This window comes from Spermophilus citellus, assembly GCF_964194105.1.
Source record: "Spermophilus citellus genome assembly, chromosome: 4".
NCBI classification, from domain to species: domain Eukaryota; kingdom Metazoa; phylum Chordata; class Mammalia; order Rodentia; family Sciuridae; genus Spermophilus; species Spermophilus citellus.
This window is the reverse complement of record NC_138185.1, coordinates 194,760,457-194,781,656: the sequence shown is the minus strand read 5'-3', so window position 1 is coordinate 194,781,656 and position 21,200 is coordinate 194,760,457. Positions and strand designations below refer to the sequence as shown.

At 40.3% G+C, this 21,200-nt stretch overlaps 1 protein-coding gene across 1 annotated transcript; it reads right to left on the bottom strand.

Moving 5' to 3' along the window:
• Positions 1-20,001: 20,001 nt before the first annotated feature.
• On the bottom strand, positions 20,002-20,943 carry OR10G3 (olfactory receptor family 10 subfamily G member 3; the record flags this gene model as incomplete). The annotated part of the gene is made up of 1 exon (XM_081292678.1): positions 20,002-20,943. One exon carries the CDS (start codon positions 20,941-20,943, stop codon positions 20,002-20,004), a length of 942 nt encoding a protein of 313 aa, XP_081148804.1.
• Positions 20,944-21,200: the final 257 nt, after the last annotated feature.

The window sequence follows — 21,200 nt, the reverse complement described above, 5'->3', positions numbered from 1 at the left end:
TATCATCTTTCATACATTTGACTCAAATTGTGTTACATCCACCATTTCTAATCTGCTCTTTTTTAAAAAATATTTTTTAGTGTTGACGGACTTTTATTTTATTCATTTATTTATATATGGTGCTGAGAATTGAACCCAGCGCCTCATACATGTGAGGCAAGCCCTCTATCACTGAGCCACAACCCCAGCCCCAAACCTGCTCTTCTTTACATAGTCAACTTGAACTGTTTCCTCCTTCCCTTTTCTGTCCATTCCTTCTTTTCTTTGCTTTCTTCCTTCCCTTCCTCCGTTCTTTCTTTCCCTCTCTCTCCCCCCCTTTCTTTCTTTCCAATGGGATCTTGCCATGTTGCCTAGGCTGGCACTAAATTCTTGGGCTCAAGCTACCCTCCTGCCTCATCCTCCCAGCTAAGATTACAGGCATGTATATCACTGTGCCTGGTTCCATGGAGTCAGGTTTTTTTTTTTTTTTTTTTTTTGTACCAGGGGATGTGGCTTTCAACTCACAGGCACTGGATCATTGAGCCACATCCCCAGCCCTATTTTGTATTTTATTTAGAGACAGGGTCTCACTGAATTGCTTAGCGCCTGGCTTTTGCCTCAGCCTCCTGGGGCACTGGGATTAAGGGGAGCGTCACTGCGACAGGCTCTGGCAGTCAGTTTTTTAGTGCATCTCTTAAAATCAAACTCCTCTAGAGTCTAAGATCATCTGAGATCAAAATCTCTAAGGAAGTAATACATATTTCAATATGGAATAGATTGTCATTTCTTTGGTTGAATGTCAGATAATATAGGTGGCCTGCATTTAGGGGACAGGTAAAAAATGCATTTCTTAATATAGATTCACATTTATGCTTGTATTAGAGAGGTACAAGAGAAGTTAAGAGATGTGCTCTGGGCTCATTCATTAAAATGCAAAAGCAAGAATTCCTGCATTCTTTGCATTGTTTCTCCCCTCCCTCCCTCCCTCTCTTCCTTCAGTACTAGATATTGAACTTGTGTGTGGCTTTGCATTGCTAGGCAAATGAGCTACATCCTCCACCCTTCCTTCCTCACCCCTTTCCTCCCTTCCTTCCTTACCTCCCTCCCTCCTTCTTTTCTTCCTTCCTCTCAGAGCTACATACCCAGCCCCTCTTTCTTAAAAATTTGATTTTAAATATTTTTATTTTTGTGCTGGGTATTAAACCCAAAGCCTCCTGCACACCAGGCAAGCACTCTACCACTGAACACTTCCAGTCCCTGTATTTTATTTTATTTTTGAGACAGGGCCTTGTAATTGCCCAGGTTGGCCCAGAATTTGTGATTATCCTGCATCAGCCTCCTGAGAGCTGAGATTACAGGTATGCCCTACCTCACCCAGCTGTTTCTCTCTTTTGCAGATGGCAACTGTAGTTAAGTTGCATATTAAAAATTCCAACTTGTATTAAATTGAATTAAAGTATTAAAATCCATCAGCAACCCTCTCAGGCTTGCTGATCTCTGTGACCTCCAAAAGTAAGTTCAGTCAGAAATCAAATCAGCTTAAAGGTTCATGATTCTCTGTCTCCAGATGGCAGAATCACCTTAGGATTTAACTCCAAGCCCAGACCAGAGAAATCCTTTCTTTTGGGACATAAGCACCTAGCTAGATCTTCCAATTAGTTTCATATTCAACATTTATCAAATGCATTTTATATTTTACTCACCACGCCTGCATTTAATGGGGAAGATAGAATAAAAAAATAGATGCCCCTTAACATAGAATCACATTCATGCTCATGGTAAAAGAGGACAAGAGAGGTCTGGAGAGGTGGCTCAGGGGTAGAGCGCCTGCCTGCCTAGTATGTGCGAGGCACTAGGTTTGATTCTCAGCACCACATATAAATAAATAAAATAAAGGTCCATTGACATTTTATATATATATAAAATCTCCAGAGTCTATGGTTACAAAGGCAAATAAGACATGGGTCCTGTCTGTTCCTGAGAAGAGGAGCAATGTTGAACAAAAGAATATAAAACAATTTGAAAAGTTGTCATAGAAGTATGCATAAAGTTCTCTGGGAAGAAGGGAGAATTGACACTACTTGTTTGATTTGAGGAAGAATTGAGATCACATATAAAACGAATGTGATGTATTATATAACTCTGTGTGTGTGTGTGTGTGTGTGTGTTGTGAGGTATGATACGATTGAGAGGAATGAAGAAACAAGATAAAGATATCCTAGGCCAAGAAAACTGCAAATATGAAATCATAGAGAGCAAGGATTTCTGTATGATGTAGAAATGAATGGGGAAAGAAAGTTTGAAAGGAAGGTTGGGGCTAAATTGTAAAAGAACATTTATGCTATATTAAGAAATTTGGGAGCTGGGGATATAGCTCAGTTAGTAGAGTGTTTGCCTAGCATACGCAAGACCCTGGGTTCAATCCCAGTGAAAGAAAGAAATAAAGAAAGAAAGGAAGGAAGAAACTTGACTGAGTGCTATGGTGCACACCTGTAATCCTAGTGACTGAAAAGGTTGAGGCAGGAGGATCACAAGTTTGAGGCCAGCTTCAGCAACTTCATGAGAACCTGTCAAAATAAAAAACAAACAAAAAGGGCTGGAGATATAGACAGTAGTAAAGCAACCTAGGGTTCAGTCCCCAATATCAACAAAACAAAACAAAACATTGAAGCTGGGGTCTGTGGCAAACATCTGTAGTCTCACTATTTAGGAGGCTGAGGCAAGAGGATTCCAAGTTCAAGGCCAGTTTGGTCAACATAGCTGGATCTGTTCTCAAAAAATAAAAAGAGCTGGGCTCAGTGGTGCACGCCAGTAATCCCAGTGGCTCTGGAGGCTGAGTCAGGAGGATCCCAAGTTCAAAGCCAGCCTTAGCAAAAGTGAGGCGTTAAGCGCTCAGTAAGACCCTGTCTCTAAATAAAATACAAAATAGAGCTGGGATGTGGCCAACTGCCACAGTAGTCGAATGCCCTGAGTTCAATCCCTAGTACCCCCACCTTTTTTTTTTTTTTTTTTTAAGAGAGAGAGAGAGAGAGAGAGAGAGAATACTTAATATTTATTTATTTTTAGTTCTCGGCGGACACAACATCTTTGTTGGTATGTGGTGCTGAGGATCGAACCCGGGCCGCACGCATGCCAGGTGAGCGCGCTACCGCTGAGCCACATCCCCAGCCCGACCTTTTTTTTTTTTTTTTAAAGAGAGAGAGAGAGAGAGAGAGAGAGAGAGAGAGAGAGAGAGAGAGAGAGAATTTTTAAAAATATTTCTTTCTTTTTTTTTAGTTCTTGGCAGATGCAACATCTTTGTTGGTATGTGGTGCTGAGGATCGAACCCGGGCCGCACGCATGCCAGGCGAGCGCGCTACCGCTTGAGCCACATCCCCAGCCCCAGTACCCCCACCTTCAAAACAACAACAACATCAAAAAAGCCCCATAAATAAATAAATAGAAAAGAAAAGAAAACCAAGGGGTTTGGAGTGTCTCTTAGTGACAGAATGCATGCATCATGTATGAGAGCTCTGGGGTTTTATCTCCAGCATCCACCACCCACCCTACATGAAATTTGAGCTTGACAAGGAGCCATCAGAAGTTTTAATCAAAGCTGTATTTTAAGGGTTAGGGATATATAGCTTAGTTGATAGAGTGCTTGCCTCTCATGCACAAGGTTTTGGGTTCAATCCCCAGCACCACAAACTATATTTTAAAAGGTCAACTACTGAAATTGTAGAAAATGGATTAGAACTGGGAAGACAGCTGGGAGTGGTGGCACACACCTGTCATCCTTGCTATTCAGAAGGTTGAGGCAGATGGATCACAAATTAGAGGTCAGCCAGTCTGAGCTAAGAACATAGGGAGACCCTGTCTTAAATAAAATAAAAATAACAAAAACAAAAGAGGGCCAGTCTCAATGGAACATGCCTGTAAACCCAGCGATGTGGGAGCCTGAGGCAGGAGAATTGCAAGTTCAAAGCCAGCTTCAGAAATTTAATGAACCCCTAAGCAACTTAGTGAAACCCTGTCTCAAATAACTGGGGATGTGGTTCAGTGACTAAGCACCCCTGGTTCAATCACACCTCCCCACCCTCACCCCCAATTTTGGAAAAAAAGTTGGGGGGAGTGGGGCTGGGAATGTAATTCAGTGGGAAGAGCACTTGCCCAGAATGTGCAAGGTCCAGAGTTCAATTCTTAGTACTTAAAATAAACCAACCAACAAATAAATAAAGGAATTGGGAAGACAAACAATGGAAACAATTGAATTGGAAATCCCAAACCCAGGCAATAGATGATGAATGACTGACCTAAAAATGAGCTGGAGAGAACATGTCCCAGACAATTGTGGATGGGGAGGAATCTTGTTCATTTGCAGTAAATTATCCATCCATCTTTTCATAAAACAAATGAATGATTAGTTACTACATACAAAGGCACCATGCTAGATGTCATATGCAAAGAGAATAAAAGCAGACCCCTCTTGAAGGAACATTAATCTGGTAAGAGAGCTGAAACAGGTAAGCTGTTAATGGGCTGCTTCTTTGAAAAAGCCCTACATAAGGCTCTTCACTTAACGTTTTCTTTTATAAAAATCCACTGAGGTACCAGCTATTAAAATCTGAACATTTAGGGGCTGGGTTTGTGGCTCAGCACCACATATAAATAAATAAAATAAATGGTTTATTAACAAATGAAAAAAATTCTTAAAAATTTTGAACATTTAAGTTGGGTGCTGTGGTGCACTCCTGCAATCCCACAGGTTTGGGAGGCTGAGGCAGGAGGATCGTGAGTTCAAAGCCAGCCTCAGCAAAAAGCAAGGTGCTAAGCAACTCGGTTGAGTGCCCCTGAGTTCAATACCCAGTACCCACCAGAAAATAAAAACATATTAATCATTTAGACTATAAAATTTAGAGAAGGCTTAGGGAGCAAGGCAGAAAGGAGCTTGTCGTCTGTCCTTTGCAGGAGGTGATGAAATACAAATGCAAGCAAAGAAATTTGGGAATGACAGAGTGATAATTAAACAAGGTAACAGAAGAGAAAGTGAGGAGAAAGGGTGGGGCTGGTTGGTAAGGGATTAAGAGATGAAACTTGATTCTATCTCAAAGTTTATTTGTAGATCATCTGCTATTTGTGAATAGATACAGAATATGGGCCCAAACCGAAATGCAAATGCTCCTAAAAATGGGGCCCGTTAGTAATGAAATATGAAAAACATGTGATTTAAGCAGAACAAAAATAACACTCCCTAGTCAATCTTTGAAAGAATCAATAAGTGAATGAAGACATTCACATCCTCAAGTTTTTTTTTTTTGTTGTTGTTTTTTGGGGATACTGGGGATTGAACTCAGGGGCACTCCGACACTAAGCCCTATTTTTTGTATTTTATTTAGAGACAGGGTCTCACTGACACTTGCTTGGTGTCTTGCTTTTGCTAAGGCTGGCTTTGAACTCAGGATCCTCCTGCCTCAGCCTCTGATCCTCCTGCCTCAGCCTCTGGAGTCATTGTGATTATAGGCATGTGCTACTGGGCTCATCCTCAAGATTTTTTTTTTTTTTTTTTCAGTTCTGGGGATTGAACCTATGGCCTTGTGCATGCGAGGCAAGTACTGTACCAACTGAGCTATATCCCCAGCCCCCTCATCCTCAAGATTTTAATGATGGGGGGGGGGGAGAAACATGTTCTTTTTCCTGAGTTTGTCTTATCTTAAACTGGAACAAAGTAATATTAGTCAAGGTTATCTTATTTCTCATTTTACTGAGAGTTTACTGAATGTTGGGTACTATGCCATTTCTGGGGGAATATGATGTAGAAGAGTTCTCTTCTCTTGCTCCAAAGGGCTTTTAAAACAGGAGGACACATCAGGAGAACCCAGGTCGGTTTTAACTCATCTTTTGATGTTTCTGGAAAAGGCATAGAGAGAACCTGGTAGTGTAGGGCCCAGAGTGTGTGCTGAAAAGATCTGTAGAGAGAAGGCAAGTACTTTTGATGGAAGAGATTTTAAATTTGATTTTAAAATTTAAATCTCCCAAATCTTATTTGAATTAAAAAGCATTGACTGCCTTTCACATTTCTCTGTGCATTCCACCCCACCACTCCTCCTGTAGCTGTAGGCAACTCTTGCTATCCAAAGTTACCAATTCTCTCCCTCTTCCCACCCATCACAACTCCCATCACAGTTCCTCACAGCTTGTCTCTGGGCTCAGCCCCAAGCCTGGAGGGACAGAAAATGGATTCAGAGTTGCTACTCAAACACTGATTCCCATGGAAACCAAACCACTGAAAAAACAAAAAGGGAGAAGAGGCAGCCACTGGCTGACCTCTTAAGCTCACCCTCCAAATTTTTTTCACTTCTGGGCATGAAGGCAAGTGCTTCTGTATGTATATGACTAGCAGAACAGAATAACCCAATCCCTCCCCCATTCTCCAATTTCTTGAGAACCTTTTTGCTTTTTGACAAAAGGCAGGGGACATCTCCACCTGGTGGTAGAAATGCAAAATTACCACGGAGAGAAGCCCTAATTAGTGAGAAAATCTGCAATGCAGGCTGTTAAGTTGCTGCAATAGGAAAAGGGTGAAAGATGTAACATTCAGGAGGCACTCCTCCAAAGTGTTTGATTGTGATGCATTTAACACTTGTTCCTTCTCACTGTACATTGTTTCAAGATTTAAATATTATTTTTATATCGATGCCATTTATTTATTTATTTTTAAATAAATTTATTTTAAAATAAATTTATTTTTGCATCCAATCCAAATATGGAAACATTATACTAGGGATTGAACCCAGGGGCTCTTTACCACTGAGCTACAACCCCAGTTCCTTTAAAATTTTTTTTTTTATTTTAATTGAGACAGTGTCTTGCTAATTTGTTTAGGGTCTCACTAAATTGCCGAGACTGGCCTTGATCTTGTGATTCTCTTGCTGCAGCTGGGATTACAGGTGTGTACCACTGTGCTTGGCTGAGATCTAGTTTTTGGTTTCTGTTTGGTTTTGTTTGGTGTTGAGGATCGAACCCAGGGTCTTACCCATGCTTAGCACATGCTCTATCACTGAATTCCACCTCCAGCTCCACAAAGTCTAGTTTTATATCTCCCAACTCCATACTATTTCCCATGTGAATGTCTTGTTGCCACAAACTTAGTGTAAAACCAGCATGGACAGTGCTTGGTTTCCCTTCCAGAGAGCAGCCTTTGCCATCTTTCAAAGGGAAATAGATTTGCTCCATTGTCTTTTTGGTATGGCCTATTTTCTTCAGGGCTGTGAATATTTGTGCAATCATCTGCAGAGGCATCACCTCTGATCAACATGATTACTAAAAGAGAACAAGGAAAGTCAAACCAGAGGGTACAATTACCATAAAGCTTACAAAAGCAAATTCTCTAATTCATTTTATTCTACTGGTTATCATGAGATACTTAGGCTTTATCCAAAGGGATCAGGAAAAACAACAATTACATCTACTGAGCATCCTCCTTGTGCCAGAAACATTTCCCACATCACAGCAATTCTATCCTGGAAGTGACAGGAAAGGCAGGAGAGGTGGGAATCTGTCTGATACACTGACTACTCTGTATTTTATCTCCTCCAAAAGGGTTTTTTTTTTTTTAACTAGGGATTGAACCTAGGGGTGCTTAACCACTGAGTCACATCTTAGCCATGTGTATGTATGTGTATGTGTGTGTGTGTGTGTGTATATATACATATATATATATGTGTGTGTGTGTGTGTGTGTATATATATATATAAAATTTAGAAACAGGGTCTTGCTGAGTTGCTTTGGGCCTCACTAAATTACTGAGGCTTTAAACTCAAGATCCTTCTGCCTGAACTTTCAGTGCTGCTGGGATTACAGGCATGTCCCACCAAGCCTGGCTCCTCCAAGTTTTCAGCTTTTAGAATCAATTCTTTTCTACATCCGTGCAATATTTTCAATTTTATTCTATCATTTTTACCTTGAATGTGTTTGATTTTTTAGTGTTAGGGTCAACCCCAGGGGCTCTTGCATGGGAGGCAAGTGCTCTAGAATTGGCCCATGAGATCAGGGAGGCTAAGATTGATGATATTCAGTTGGCAACTTGGGAACCAGAGAAACTTGTGGTGTAGCACTGTCCAAATTGGAAGGCCTGGGAACCAAGGGAGCTGTTGAAGTAAATTGCAGTCTCAGGCTGGTGGTCTGAGAACCCCAGGGACTTCTGGTACAAGTTCTGGAATTTGAGGGCCACAGTTGCTTCTAAAGGACAGAAGATGATGGATGGATGTACCATGTATCATCTCAGAAACAGAGAGAAGGAGACTTCATTCTCTTCTGTCTTTTTGTTCTCTCTGGATTTTCAACTATTTGGATGGCAAATTCCCATATTAGGTGAGGGTGGATTTTCCTTACTCAGTCCACTGATTCTAATTGGCATCAGAATCCCCCAGGCTTGGCCAATCTCTTCTGGAAACATTTTTACAGACTTATCTAGTTGTAATGCTTTATAGCTATCTGGGTAGACCCATCACCCAGTCAAGTTGACACCTAGAATTAAACATTGTATTACAGGACGTATGAGTTCACTTTCAAGTTTCAGGCTGAGAAAGGTAGTCTCTGCTGTTAGTTTGGCTCACTTTCTTTTGTCCTTTAAGTGTCAGTGACTTTTTTTTTCCTTCTTTTTTCAAAGTTAATGGGGATGGAACCCAGGTGTGCTCTACCATTGAACTACATCCCCAGCCTCTTTTAAAAGCCTTTTTAATTTTGAGATAGAGTCTCATTAAGTTTCCTAGTGATCCTTCTGCCTCAGCCTCCCAAGGTGCTGGAATTACAGGCATTACCACCACACGCGGCTGGTAATTGCTTTTTCTCCCTTTATTGGTGATTGAACTCAGGGGCATTTAACCACTGAGCCACATCCCCAGCCCTTTTTAAGTTTTTTTTTTTTTTTTTTTTTTTAGATAGGATCTTGCTAAGTTGCTTAGGTCCTTGCTAAATAGCTGAGGCTGGCTTTAAACTCAGGATCCTCCTGCTTCAGCCTCCCAAGAGGCTGAGATTACAGGCATGCATCACCAGGTCTGGTTGGTAATTTATTTTCTATATGAGGAAAGATAATCCTTGATTAAAATATATGTATATACCATATTTTGTTTATCTATTCATTTGTCGGCACTTGTGATGCTTCCACCTTTTGACTGTTGTGATCATGTAAATAATGCTGTTATGATCATGGATGTAAAGTTATTATTATTATTTTAATTTTTTATTTCTTCTTTTTAGTTACACATGACAGTAGAATGTATTTTGATATATCATAGACATATGGAGTGTAACTTCCCATTTTTGTGGTTGTACATGATGTGGAGTTCCACTGGTTATGTATTTGTATATGAACATAGAAAAATTATGTCCGATTTATTGTACTGTCTTTCCCATTTCCATTCCCTCTCTCTTCCTTCCACTTCCCTGCCCGAGTCCAGCCCCAGCAGGGATCCAGGGGTCCTGAAGGATGAGTGACATAGGCGAAAGAAGAAGAGACGGGATGACAGGTTGCAAGTTACAAGCAGCCTCCAGATGAATCTGCTGCTCCTAGAGGGGCCTCTATTTTTATAGCTTTTTTACATGTGTTTTTTCAGGTAGCCTCAAAGCCCGAAACTTCTTTGATTTACATCATTTTCACGAGTTACAATCTTTTCTGACGTACATTGATTACCTAAGATATTGAGTACATTGTTTAAAATATTTTTCTATAACCTTTGCCAATCATGATTAAGCTTTTACATTCTTACCTTAATCACTAGGTGCTAGACAACGCAACTCGACTACATGCCTCCTGATCTATTATTAACTTTTAACTTTAAAGCATAACTATAATTATTTCATTAACCTTTAACTTTAAAACATACCTATGATTATTGGTAAGCTTTCTTACTTCTAAACTGAAGTTCCAATAAAACACACTTAACATAGTGAAAGCCTACTACTCTGAAGTGCCTCTAAAATATATTTATGTTAATTTTACATCATTTTATTTTTAATTTCCAAGGTAATTTCCTTTTTTCATATGACCTGTTTAACTGCTTTCTTAAAGAGTTTCTTTGATCCTTGGTCAAAGTACACCAAGTATTATGTCTTTGTATTCTTTAACTAGAGGGCAGGCTCTGCACCTCAACTCATTTGCCATTAATATTAACTATGTGTTTCCCATTTCACCTTAAATTCCTGTGTAAGGCAAAGGAGGGTCTGTTGGTGGGGGGATGTATTTTTATTAGCTTCTTGTCCTCGAGGGGGATACCATAATCTTCCTTTAATTAGGTAAGCTATATACGGTGGTCCTTGCACTGTTGGCACAGCTATTGTTTTTCTGTAGCTAGGCTGTTGTTCAGGTTGTGGATTTAGAAGGAGGGGGGGCTTAGTGTAAATCATTAACCATGGGATAAACATTTCTTGTTGCTTAGGCTTGAGGAATAACACCATTGTTTGTATCCTGAGCGATATTGAAACACACCTTAAGGTATGTCTTAATTGTATCCTTAGTCTCATTCTGGGAATTTTCCTGCAATCTCAGGTAATACATACTTTTATTATTGATTGATGTATGCCCTATTATCCATATTATGAGTATCATAAACAAAACACTTAACGTTCCTAATGGTTCCGGTTTCCAGATGGTGCAGCCCTGCCTCAGCATCCTCCCCCCTACACTGTGACCTTGTTAAACATTGGGTGCAGGAATGCCTTCACCACCTCTCCACCCTCCAATCCCCTGAACATTCCCCCCTCCCACCAATTGTGAGTCAGCATCCGCATATCAGAGAGAATATTCAGCCTTTGGTTTTTTTGGGATTGGCTTATTTCACTTAGTATGATAGTCTCCATCCATTTACTGGCAAATGCTATAATTTCATTCTACTTTATGGCTGAGTAATATTCCATTGTGTATATGTGCCACATTTTCTTTATCCATTCATCTGGTTGAAGGACACCTTGGTTGGTTCCATAGTTCAGATACTGTGAATTGAACTGTTATGAACATTGATGTGGCTGCATCACTACAGTATGCTGATTTAAATTCCTTTGGGTATAAACCAAGGAGTGGGATAATTGGGTCAAAAGGTGGTTCCATTCCTTTTCTGAGGAATCTCCATACTGCTTTCCAGAGTGGTTGCACCAATTTGCAGTCCCACCAGCAAAGTCTGAGTGGGATGTACAATTATTTTTGAAGACTCGGCTTTCAATTATTTGGGTATATACATAGGAATAAGTTAACAGATCATATTGCAATTCTATTTTCAATTTTTGAGGAACCATCATACTGTTTTCCATAATGGCTGCACCATTGTACATTTTCATCATAGACCAATAGTGTACACGTTTTCACAATTTTTTACATCCTAGCCAGAGCATGTTATTTTCTGACTTTTTTTTTTCCAGTGCTGGGTATTGGACTGAGGGACTTGAGCATGCTAGGCAAGTACTCTACACTAAGCTATACCCCCAGCCCAGGCTTTTTATTTTGTTTTTTGAACAGTAACATTATGGGTGTGAAATTGTATCTCGCACCTAATCACTGGATTATTTTATTTTATTATTTTTTATTTTTTGGGTTCAGGGATTGAAGCCAGGGGGCACTTGGCCACTGAGCCATATTCCCAGTCCCCCTTTTTTGTATTTTATTTAGAGACAGGGTCTCACTGAATTGCTTAGTGCCTCCTCATTGCTGAGGCTGGCTTTGAACTCAGGATCCTCCTGTCTCAGACTCCCGAGCCTCTGGGATTATAGGCTTGTGCCACTGTGCCCAGCATCACTGGATTATTTTAAAACAAATCTGTTATGGTTTAGATATGAGGTGTCCCCCCAAAAGCTCATGTGTGAGATAATGCAAGAATTTTCTTAGGTAAAATGATTAATGTTACCTAGTCAGTCTGTTTTTTTTTTAAAATATTTTTTAGATGTATGGACCTTTATTTTATTCATTTATTTATATGTGGTGCTGGGAATTGAACCCAGTACCTCACGTGTGCTAGGCAAACACTCTGCCACTGAGCCACATCTTCAGCCCCATAGTCAGTCTGTTAATCCACTGATAGGGATTAACTGGGTGGTAACTGGGTAGGCAGGTAGGGTGTGGCTAAAGGAGGTATCTGGGGAGGGGCATTCCTTTGTGGTTTATATTTTGTCCCTGGTGAGTGGAACTTTCTTTCTGCTTTCGGATTGCCATATTCGGAGTTGCTTTTCTCTTCCATGCCCTCTACCACGATGTTCTGCCTATCTCAGGCCCAGAGCTACGATGTTGCCTGTCTATAAACTGAGACGTCTGAAGCCGTGAGCCAAAATAAACATTTCTTCCTGTTATGTTGTTCTTGTCAGGGTATTATTATTGTTATTATATTGGGAATTTAACTCAGGGACACTCTACTACTGAGCTACATCCCCAGTCCTTTATTTTTTATTTTGAGTCAGTGTCTCACTAAGTTGCTTAGGGCCTCCTTGCTAAGTTGTAAAGCTGGCCTCGAAACTGCAATCCTCCTTCCTTAGCCTCCCAAGTTGCTGGGGTTACAGCTGTGTACCACCATGCTTGATTTTATTGGGTCTTTCAGTCACAATGAAGAAAAAGCTGACTAAAACAAAATCCCAGACATCATGGGATAATTTATCATGGCTGATGCCTCAGCCTGTGACAAGAATATTTCTCTGTTATAAAAAAGAGTCCCTGGGGGACATCTTATGCATATATGGAGTCTAAAAGTACTAGAGTCATTTGACTACAAGATTTAGGATGTGACCAACATAGAGGGGACACAGTCAAGAGAACTGCAGATAGCTTGGCACAGAGGCACATGCCTGTAATTACAGCTACCTGGGAGGTGGCTGAGTCAGGAGGATCACAACTTTGAGGCCAGTGTGGGCAAGTGAATGGGTCCCTGTCTCAAGATGAGACCCTGGGTTCAATTCCTAGCATTGGGAGCAAAACCGTGATGGGACCCTGCCTGATCATAGCATTACCTTTTGGCTGAATGTAAACTCAATAAACTCTCAGTTTAAAAAATTATATTTTCAGTTTTTTTGTTGCTGAAAATATCATTCTTTTCTTTTTTTCTTTCTTTCTTTCTTTTTTTTTTTTTTTTTTTTAAGCACTGTGGATTATACTCAGGGGCACTTAACCACACTGAACCACATCCTCAGCCCTTCTTTGTATTTTATTTAGTCAGGGTCTCACTGAGTTGCTTAGGGTCTCACTAAATTGCTGAGGCTTACTTTGAACTTGAAATTCTCCTGCCTCAGCCTTTGGAGCGGCTGTGATTATAAGAGTGTGCCACTTCATCTGGCTCTTATTTTCTTTTCTTCATAGCATGTGTTGTTATCCATTATCTTTCTGTTCATTACTTATGAATTGTTTCTCTTTTCTCATAGTTAATGCACTTGATATCAGCAAGCTGTCCTTCTTCATTTATCACTGTACTCCCCATTGCCAAACATAGCACCAAACACACGATAATCATACAAGTATTTGTTGACTAAATGAATCAAGGTATATTATAAAATATTTCTTTTTTTTTAAATACAATATTTGTAAGTAAAGGATTAAAAGTGGTTATCATCCTGGGCTGGGGCTGTAGCTCAGTGGCAGAGGACTTGCCTAGCACATGTGAGGCACTGAGTTCCATCCTCAGCACCACATAAAAATAAACAAATAAAATAAAGGTATGTTGTCCATCTACAACTACAAAAAATAAAAAAAAGTGGTCATCATCTTAATGAAACAAAATTTGTGATTTTTTTTTCATACTGGGAATTGAACCCAGAGCCTCATGTATGCTAGACAAGCTCTCTGCCACTAAAAAAGATGATTTGTCACTTTTTTTGAAAATTTAAAACTTAACATAAATTTAATAATGGCATATGAGAAAGAAGAAATAACTTTATAGTTTGTGCTCTTATTTGAACTGCCTACTGGGCCTAAATTTCATGAGTGGGGGAAGCCTAATTGCTATTACTGTGTGCCCAATGTATAATTCCCCTGCCCCACAGGCCCACGCATTGAGCTAGGATTAAACCCAGGGTCTTGTGTATGCTTGGTAAGTGTTCTACCACTGATGTACTTGTAAAACAAATGTTTGCTATGGATTTATTCCATTTTGTCTGTATTTTTATTATGTACCTACAGATTGTTTTAATGTTATTTTATTGTTAAGGTATCAGTTATAATCACAATTATGCTAACCACTCTGAAAAGGGAATAAGAACTATAATAGATGAAGGGTGTGGTGGTGCATGCCTGTAATCCAGGCATCTCAGGAGACTGAAACAGGAAGATCACAAATTCAAAACAAGCCTCAGCAACTTAGTGAGACCCTATCTTTTTTTTTTTTTTTTTTGTGAGACCCTATCTTAAAATAAAAATAAAACAGGGCTGAGGATGTAACTCAGTGGTTAAGTATTCCTGGGTTCAATCCTCATTACCGGGGGAAAAAAAAAGAACTACAATACAATTTGGAAGTTTCTTTTTTGGCTCAGAAATACAGATTTATCAACAAATGGGACTTAATTAAACTTAAAAGTTTTTTTCTCAGCAAGAGAAACAATAAGAGAGGTAAATAGGGAGCCTACATCCTGGGAACAAATTTTTACTCCTCACACTTCAGATAGAGCCCTAATATCCAGAGTATACAAAGAACTCAAAAAATTAGACAATAAGATAACAAATAACCCAATCAACAAATGGGCCAAGGACCTGAACAGACACTTCACAGAGGAGGACATACAATTAATCAACAAGTACATGAAAAAATGTTCACCATCTCTAGCAGTCAGAGAAATGCAAATCAAAACCACCCTAAGATACCATCTCACTCCAGTAAGATTGGCAGCCACTATGAAGTCAAACAACAACAAGTGCTGGCGAGGATGTGGAGAAAAGGGTACACTTGTACATTGTTGGTGGGACTGCAAATTGGTGCAGCCAATTTGGAAAGCAGTTTGGAGATTCCTGGAAAAGATGGGAATGGAACCACCATTGGACCCTGCTATTGCCCTTCTCGGACTATTCCCTGAAGACCTTAAAAGAGCATGCTACAAGGATACTGCCACATCGATGTTCATAGCAGCACAATTCACAATAGCTAGACTGTGGAACCAACCCAGATGCCCTTCAATAGATGAATGGATAAAAAAAATGTGGCATCTATATACAATGGAGTACTATGCAGCAATAAAAAATGACAAAATCATAGAATTTGCAGGGAAATGGATGGCACTAGAGCAGATTATGCTTAGTGAAGCTAGCCAATCCCTAAAAAACAAATACCAAATGTCTTCTTTGATATAATGAGAGCAACTATGAACAGAGCAGGGAGGAAGAGCAGGAAGAAAAGATTAACATTAAACAGAGACATGAGATGGGAGGGAAAGGGAGAGAAAAGGGAAATTGCATGGAAATGAAGGGAGACCCTCATTGCTATACAAAATTACATATAAGAGGTTGTGAGGGGAATGGGAAAATAAACAAGGAGAGAAATGAATTACAGTAGATGGGGTAGAGAGAGAGGATGGGAGGGGAGGGGAGGGGGGATAGTAGGGGATAGGAAAGGTAGCAGAATACAACAATTACTAATAGGGCATTATGTAAAATTGTGGATGTGTAACCGACGTGATTCTGCAATCTGCATTTGGGGTAAAATTGGGGGTTCATAACCCACTTCAATCTAATGTATGAAATATGATATGTCAAGAGCTTTGTAATGTTGTGAACAACCAATAAAAAAAATTAAATTAAATTAAATTAAAACATAAATAAATAAATAAATATGTTTCTAAAAAAAAAGAAATACAGATTTATCTATCTATCTATCTATCTATTTATTTATTTATTTATTTATGTGTGTGTGTGTGTGTGTGTGCAGGGGTGAGTTGGGGTTTGGGGGAGGATTCTGGGGATCAAATCCAGGGCCTGAAGTTTTGGGCAAATGCTCTACTACTGAGCTATATCCCCAGCCTGTAAGCTTATTTTTATAATTAATTATTTGACCATTTTATATGTTAAATATTTTGAAAGATTAAGCATTTGATAAACAATATTATAGTGCTGCAACACTAAACTAAATCAGTCAGGATCACTATAGATGAATTGGGTTGGCACTGAATAATTACACAGAGACAGAGAAAATACCTTTTTCTTGGGGTTCAGAGAGTCTTCTCTGAACATACCTTCTCAACATACCTTTCTTGCTTCTTCCCACAGGGGAAGCAAGAAAGGCAGACGAGAGAGAGAGAGAGAGAGAGAGAGAGAGAGAGAGAGAGAGAGAGAGAGAGAACGCACGCACACATACACACATACGCCTGAAGCCCTATATATTGAGGGGAAGACACCCAATGAGGCAAGGGATTGGGTTTCAGGGGAGTGTAGCCCAGATGCCCACTCCCAGAGCTTCATTCCCCTGATCAGCGGAGGTGAGATCCACCTGTTTTCACACTTCCCTCCCTCGAGGTTAAGGGTCCATGCTCTCTCCTGTGTGGCAGCTCCCCACATAATAGTTTAAGGAATTTGTTACTTAGTGTATTGTCTGTTCTCTGAACAAAGTACTAAGAAATTGTGTGGGTCAGTTTCATTTAAGGGAGAATGGTTAGTTTTCAGTCTCTCCCATCTCTCCCATCTAATCCCTAAGGACTGAACATTCACATGACCAGAATCGACTATCTGCCTTCCCTGACTTTGCTTTATAGATAACACGGTTTCATTACGGTAACTATCCAATTTAAAAAGCTTGAGAATGAGGCAGAAGTAGAATAGGACAGAACTGGGGATGCTCTTGGATTGGAACCAGAACTATTGCACAAAATTTCCCCAGGACCTTTCTTAGGTCCCGATCAACTCATGAAAGCTCATCAACCTTACACATATAAATTGATATGGAATACTAATTTGTATAAATTATTCTGGCACCCTGATTAATTTCTCTATTTTATTTTAATGAAAAAATTCATATTGAGATTTACTTTTTATTGTGTGGGGAATTTATTATTGAAACATTTGATTGGACTTCACTGCATTTTTCTTTTGGATTGATTAATTTGGTTTGGTTTGTGAAAGCACCAGTTTAAGAGAAGGCTTATTCCTTTAGCAGGCAAGAAAGAGTAAGTGTGTGCTATGATTTGGATATGAGGTGTCCCCTGAAAGCTCATGGTTATAACCTAATCAGTGGATTAGTTTAGTCAATGGATTAATAATTTGAAAGGACCACTGCACTGGGTGATAACTGCAGGCAGGTGGGGTGTGGCTGGAGAAAATAGGTCACTGGGGATGTGCCTTTGGAATTCATCGCTTGTGCCTATCTCCTTTTTTTTTTAAAAAAAAAAATTTATTTTTTAGTTTTAGGTGGATACAATATTTTTATTTTACATTTATGTGGTGCTGAGGATCAAGCCCAGTACCTCGTGCATGCTAGACGAACACTCTAACACTGAGCCCCAACCCCAGCCCCAGTGCCTGGTTCCTTTTTCTCTCTCTGTTTCGTGGTTGCCATGAGCTGAGCAGCTTTCCTCTGATATGCCTTTCTGCCATGATGTCCTGCCATAACCTCAGGCCCAGAGAAAGAGAACAGACTGATCCTACCATAGGGCTGGGGTTGTAGCTCAGTGGTAGAGCACTAGCCTCACAAGCGTGAGGCCCTGGGTTTGATTCTCAGCACTACATAAAAATAAATAAAAGTGAAGATACTGTGTTTATCTACAACTATAAAAATATTAAAAAAAAAAAGAACAGACTGATCATAGACTGAACCTCTGAAACTGTGAGCCCCAAATAAATTTTTCCTCCTCCAAGTTGTTCTTATCAGGTATTTTTAAAAATTAATTAATTTTTAAATTATTTCTTACATACATATCAGGTATTTTGGTCCCAGTGATGGAAAGCTGACTAAAACAGCATGTTTGTCTCTCTTCATACATCCATGGTGTCCTCAGGAAGTCTCCAAAGTCAGACCTATTAAGATGCACACAGCAGCCCACCTATAATCCCAATGACTCAAGAGGCTGAGGCAGGAGGATTGCAAGTTCGAGGCTAGTGTGGGTAACTTAGTGAGACCTTGCCTTAAAATGAAAAATTAAAAACAGACTGGAAGTGTGGCTCAGTGATAGAGTGTGCCTGGGTTCAATCCCCAGTACCAGGGTAGGGGTGGGGGATAAAAGATGCACATCTCATGACATCTTTAGTTCGTTGCCTAGCACTTGCTCCTAAGGTATAAATCCAACTGAAACAGAATGGAAGAACACTCCCCATCAAGAGGATTATAGTTTATCCTAAGGGAGCTTGAACAACCATTGTGGGTGGAGTTTAAAACCCATTGGATGCTTTCAGTATGCCAGTCTTCTGGATGTTTAGGTATGCCATCTTTTGTTGTCTTCTGGATGGCTTTAGTCTCACTCTCTACTCTTGTAGCAGCAGGGAGCTGTTTATCTGGAGGGGGCACCAAAGAACTTCCAGGAAGTTGTATTTTACCACAAACTGTGTTTGATCTCATTGTATGGATATAATATGACCACAGAAAAGACAAAAAGCAAGAAGATAAAATCTCACTTGGTGAATCTCACTTCCTGCTCCCGATGTCTGACATGGTCACAGCACTGGGATGCTGAAACTGGAACCATGGGGAATGTTAAGTGTTTTGTTTGTGATACTCGTGATATGAATATTGCCAGATTGCAGGAATATTCCCAGAATGAGATTAAGGATACAATTGAGACATGCTATGAGGTGTGTTTCAATGTCTCTCAGAATACAAACAATAGGGTTATTCCTCAAGCCCAAACAACAAGAAATATTTATCCCACGGTTAACAATTTACACTAGCTCCCCCACCTCCCAACCCAATCCTAAAGCCACAACCTGTACAACAGCCTAGCTACAGAAAAACAATTGCTGTGCCAACAGTGCAAGGACCACCATATGTAGCTTATGGTATCCCCCTCGAGGACAAGAGGCTAATAAAATTACATTCCCCCAAACAAAAGACCCCCCTTTGCTTTACGCAGAAACTTAAGATGAAAATGGAAAACACACAGTTAATATAAATGACAAATGGGTTGAAGCGTAAGCCTGTCCTTTAGTTACAGATTACAAAGACATAAGAATTGGTGTGCTTTGACCAAGGATCAAGGAACTTCTTTAAGAAAGCAGTTAATAGTTAATATGGCAGTATGTAAAAATGTGATGTGTAACCGATGTGATTCTGCAATCTGTATTTGGGGTAAAAATGGGAGTTCATAACCCACTTGATTCTAATGTATGAAATATGATTTGTCAAGAGCTTTGTAATGTTGTGAACATCCAATAAAAAAGAAAAAAAAAAGAAAGCAGTTAATAGGTCATATGAAAAAAGAAAATTACCTTGGAAATTAAAAATAGAATAATGTAAAATTAACATAGATGTATTTTAGAGGCACTTCAGAGTAGTAGGCTTTTAAATAGTAGACTTTCACTACTTTAAGTGTGTTTTACTGGGATTTTAGTTTAGAAGTAAGAAAGCTTACCATTAATCATAAGTATGCTTTAAAGTTAAAGGTTAATGAAATAATTATAGGTATGCTTTAAAGTTAGAAGTGAATAATAGGTCAGGAGTCATGTAGTCTAGTTGTGTCACCTAGCACCTAGTGATTGAGGTGAAAACCTAAAGGCTTAATTATGATTGGCTAAGGTTTCAGAAAAATATTTTGAACAATGTACTCAATATCTGAGGTAATCAATGTATGTCAGAAAAGACTGTAACTCTTGAAAATGATGTAAATCAAAAAAGTTTCCGGCTTTGAAGCTATCCATTAACTACCTGAAAAAACACCTGTAAAAAAGGTATAAAAATAAAGGTCCCTCCAGGGGCAACAGAGATTTCTTCTGGAGGCTGCTGTAACTTGCAACCTGTGGTCCCAATTCTTCTTTCGCCAAGGCCACTCTTCCTTCAGGACCCCCGGAACCCCACTCCCCGCACTGGGGCTGGACCTCGGCACTCACTAAACCTAAACATTAGAATAATTTCTTCCTGTGGAGATTTTCCCAGTGGGAGATAGACCATTTCAAACCTTGCTCTTGGTTCTCGGGCCTCCTATCATTCTCTTCAGGGCTAGCTTCACCTCTTGGTTCCGCAGAGTGTAGATGAGGGGGTTGAGGAAAGGGGTGATGGCCGTGGGGAACAGAGCAGCTGCCCCATCCAGGGGACTATTGGTCCCAGGCCTCAGGTAGATGAAGGCACAGGGCACGTAGTACACGGTGACCACAGTTACATGGGCCCCACAGGTTGAGAAGGCCCGGCGGCGTCCATCAGCTGTACGGATTCTGAGGATGGCCCTAATGATCTGAATGTAGGAGAGGAGGATCAGAGAGAAACAGCTGGCAACCACCACCCCAATGTCCACAAAGGTCACCAGCTCGTTGACTGTGGTATCAGCACAGGCCAGCCTCAGAACGGCAGGAATGTCACAGAAGAAGTAATCGACCCGGTTGGGACCACAATAGGGCAGGCGGAAGGTTAGAATGGCCTGGAGAGCCCCATGAATGGAACCGGCCACCCAAGCCCCAGAGGCAAGCAAGGTACTGAGCTTAGCAGTCATGAGCACAGGGTAGTGCAAGGGCCGGCATATTGCCAGGTACCTGTCGTAGGCCATCAAGGTGTAGAGGAAGCACTGGGTGCTTCCCAGAAAGTGATAGAAATAAAGTTGAGCCACACAGCCAGCAAACAGGATGGGTTTGATGGCTGACGTGAAATTCATCATGAGGCGAGGGACAATGATGGAGGAGATGCCCATGTCGATGAGGGAGAGGACACCAAGGAAGATATACATGGGGCGGGCATGGAGCTGTGGGTCTGTCCAGACGGTGACCAGAATAAGGAGGTTCCCCAGCTGAGTCAGGATGTAGATTAACAAAAAGAACACAAAAAGGAGTGTCCTTAGCCTGGGTGGGTAGGGAATTCCTGTCAGGATGAACTCAGTCAACAGTGTGTGGTTGACTCTTTGCATCTCCTGAAGCAATCTTTCCTAGAGAATGGACAAAACAGGAGTTAGCACAGAGGTGAGAGGGAAGTGAAGAGAAACTAGAGAAAGAGATAATAGAGATTTGGGGCAGTAGCAGAGAAGTTCCTCTGTTCTGTAGAGAGATGGCCAATCAGGAGAAGCTATGTTCTCTGGCAAGAGTTTTGTAAATAAAATTTTACTGGAACACAGCCATGTTCATTTATTTACATTTCATCTGTAGCTGCTTTGATGCTAAGATGGCA